Source organism: Miniopterus natalensis, chromosome 2 (assembly GCF_054644295.1).
Source record: "Miniopterus natalensis isolate mMinNat1 chromosome 2, mMinNat1.hap1, whole genome shotgun sequence".
Lineage (NCBI taxonomy): Eukaryota > Metazoa > Chordata > Mammalia > Chiroptera > Miniopteridae > Miniopterus > Miniopterus natalensis.
Genome location: NC_142082.1, coordinates 183,390,868 through 183,394,212, shown reverse-complemented (window position 1 = coordinate 183,394,212; position 3,345 = coordinate 183,390,868). Strand labels below are relative to the sequence as shown.

At 61.2% G+C, this 3,345-nt stretch overlaps 1 protein-coding gene across 1 annotated transcript; it reads left to right on the top strand.

Annotated features, from left to right (window-relative positions):
* The first annotated feature begins 1,018 nt into the window (after window positions 1-1,018).
* Window positions 1,019-2,116, top strand: A4GALT (alpha 1,4-galactosyltransferase (P1PK blood group)). The gene has a single exon (XM_016210297.2). The coding sequence runs from the start codon at window positions 1,055-1,057 to the stop codon at window positions 2,114-2,116; it is 1,062 nt and encodes a 353-aa protein (XP_016065783.1). The 5' UTR covers window positions 1,019-1,054.
* The last annotated feature ends 1,229 nt before the right edge of the window (window positions 2,117-3,345 follow it).

The following is a 3,345-nucleotide window of genomic DNA, read 5'->3' as shown; positions in this document are numbered from 1 at the left end:
ATTAGGCAGTCGATATTGATTGAATGGATGAATACATACATACATACATGCAACCCTTTAGGGGTTTCTAGTGTTCTCGTCTTACAGGTGGGAAGATTGAGGCTCAGACAGCTTCTTGCCCCAGGTCTCACAGCTGCTTCATGCAGACTTGAGGTCACCTGCATCCCAGGCATTCACACAGTCGCACCCTTGGGGCTCGGACCCAAGCCTATCTTGTGCCTCCCAGCCACCTGCAGGGCACCCAGGAGTGTTCCTGGCTGCTGGGCAAGTGGGCACTACCCGGAGAGAGTGAGAGTCCAGGGGCAGCAGTGCTAGCAAAGGTCATGGACTATAGCACAACTTCCCTGTCCCTTTCCCCTGCAGACCTGAGTCTAGGAAAAGCACAGGCCAGGGCAGGGGCTGGGGAAGCCAGGGGCCCAGGAGACCCAGCGTGTCTGAGCCAAGGGCTTCAGGACCTGGCAGGCATCCTCACATGCCTAGAGTTCACCCGTCCTGCCTGTGAGCAGGCCCACATGCCAGCACCCAGGCCTGCCAGTGCCCAGGGCCCCTGCCAGAGGTCCCCAAGGCTACTTGGCAGTCCGCCCTCTTGGACCAGCTCCTGCTTTGTGGACTGTGGGGTATGTGCACCAGGCCTCAGATCACAGGCTGCCAGCCTAGCGTGCTGAGGGGGCCAGGCTCGGCCAGGCAGATACCTGTGACAAAGGCATTACTTGTGACAACTGCACATGCCAGGCCCTGCCCCGGGTCCCCGATGGCCACAGGTTATAGGTGGCACTGGCCCAGTCCTTGGGGAGCTCACAGGTGTGTCGCAGAGCACGAAAGGGCCTAGGCCTCAGTGCACGGCCCACTGCTCCCATTTTCCAGGTGAGGAAGGAGGGGGGGCTCTGTGCAGCCGGCAGGCCTGTGGGCTTCGGTGACCGGCGTCGCCGTCAGCTGCTGTCTGTCGGCAGGGTTTTCTTGGGTCAGGTAGGCCAGCAGCCTGCCCGAATGTGCTACTCATCTCTTGCAGACCAGCCAGTTCCTGCTGGGAACTCCAGGCGCCATCGGGGAGACCATGTCCAGGCCCCCGGACCGCCTGCTGTGGCTGCTGAGGGGCGCCCCGAGCCAGCGGGGCTGTACCCTGTTCATCATCAGCTTCAAGTTCATGTTTCTGGTCTCCATCATGATCTACTGGCACATCGTCGGGGAGCCCGGGAGCGGAGGACAGCTCTCTAACCTGCCCGTCAACATCCCCTGCCCCCCCTTGGCGACCCCCAAACTGCCCTCCAGCCCCCCGCCTCCGGGCAACATCTTCTTCCTGGAGACCTCCGACCGGACCAGCCCCAACTCCCTGTTCATGTGCTCGGTGGAGTCGGCCGCCAGGGCCCACCCCGACGCCCGGGTGGTGGTCCTGATGAAGGGGCTGCCCGGCGGCAACGCCTCGCTGCCGCGCCGCCTGGGCCTGTCGCTGCTGGGCTGCTTCCCCAACGTGCAGCTGCGCCCGCTGGACCTGCGGGCGCTGTTCCGGGACACGCCGCTGGCAGCCTGGTTCGCGGCCGCGCCGCGCCGCTGGGAGCCCTACCCGCTGCCGGTGCTGTCCGACGCCTCCCGCCTGGCGCTCATGTGGAAGTTCGGCGGCATCTACCTGGACACGGACTTCATCGTGCTCAGGAGCCTGAGGAACCTCACCAACACGCTGGGCACCCAGTCCCGCTACGTCCTCAACGGCGCCTTCCTGGCCTTCGAGCGCCACCACGAGTTCATGGCCCTGTGCATGCGCGACTTCGTGGCCCACTACAATGGCTGGGTCTGGGGCCACCAGGGCCCGCAGCTCCTCACCCGCGTCTTCAAGAAGTGGTGCTCCATCCGCAGCCTGGCTGAGAGCCGCGCCTGCCGGGGCGTCACCACGCTGCCCTGCGAGGCCTTCTACCCCATCCCCTGGCAGAACTGGAAGAAGTTCTTCGAGGATATCAGCCCCGAGGAGCTGCCCCGGCTGCTCAATGCCACCTACGCCGTCCACGTGTGGAACAAGAAGAGCCAGGGCACGCGCCTCGAGGCCACGTCCGGGGTGCTGCTGGCCCAGCTCCACGCCCGCTACTGCCCCACGACACACGAGGCCATGAAGATGTACTTGTGAGGGGCCTGCCAGGCCCCCTCCGCGTACCCGGCATGCAGTTGGAGAAGGGCCCCCAGCCTCTCTTCCCGGGGAGGCGAGAGGAGGGGTGGGGAGCAGGGAACTGGTGGCTCAAGAGCTGTTATTGGAGGACTTGCTGCGGGCCCTGGGGTGTGCTCCCTTCAAGCCAGGGTGAAGCTGGTGGGACACCCCTCGGCCAGAGTGCTGTCTCAGGGTAGAGGTGACAGGTGGTACGGGAAGGGGCCCCCAGCTGGAATCAGCTGGAGGGAGCCGGGGAGCATCTGGGTCTGCTGGACAGCACGTGGGAGCTGTGAACATCACAGCATGTTCCAGGCATCGCCGGGAAGCCAGGCCATTTGGGGCCGAGGTGATGGGAGCAGCCTCAGAGAAGCCCAAGGAGAGGGGAGAGGAAGGCGGCCCCAGATGAGAGGAGGCCGCCTTGGGAGAGCAGTATGCAAACCCAGCCTCTGGAGCCCCGGGGTGGGGCTCTGCTCTTTCCTGGGTTTTGTTTTTTTTAGAGGCCCAGGCTGGCAGAGCCGGCCTGGGGAGCATTTTGGAGAAGGCCCTGTCTGCCACCCATCCTTTCTTTCCACAGATGTTGCAAGGGTGACAGCTGCCCCCTCTAGGGGCAGAGGGGTATGGAAGTATTTTTGGCTTGGGAAAAGCGTTTTAAAGAAAACACTCCCACCCTGCTGGTAATAAACACAGGCAAATAATAAATATAACAAAAGTGACTCGCTGACATCCAGTGCCTTGTGGTTGATAAAACACACTCACTCGTACAGTACAGCCCTTTTCAGCTCCGTCCCGCTGATGGGGGAGCGCTGGGGCTGGAGGTGACTTCCCTGCCTAGATGGGAAGGACTGGGCCAGCAGAAAATCTGCTCTCTGTGAGTCCCCAGCTGGTTGGTGTTGAGGAAGCTGCCTCAGAGCTGGTCAGTCCAGCAGAAGGCCTCCTGCAGGGCTGGGGGTGCTGCGCTTTGCCAGCTGAGGGGGAAGTGTTTAAAGGCCTCTGGATTCTGTCTGCAGACGGTCTTGGGCAGCCTGGTAAGGTGGTGAGTTCCCTGGCTCTAGGCGTATTCAAGAGTAGGTGATGTTTTTGATGCAAACAATGGCATCAAAACCACATATGTCATTTCTCCAACCACATTTCACCTACCTTAATTTTTCTTTAGAATAAGCAAATTTTACTTTAATAATACAAATAATACATATAACTATATATACTCAAAC

Bases quoted from the DNA above. Each gene is read 5' to 3' on its own strand.
- A4GALT (XM_016210297.2), top strand. From the start codon at position 1,055: ATGTCCAGGCCCCCGGACCGCCTGCTGTGGCTGCTGAGGGGCGCCCCG.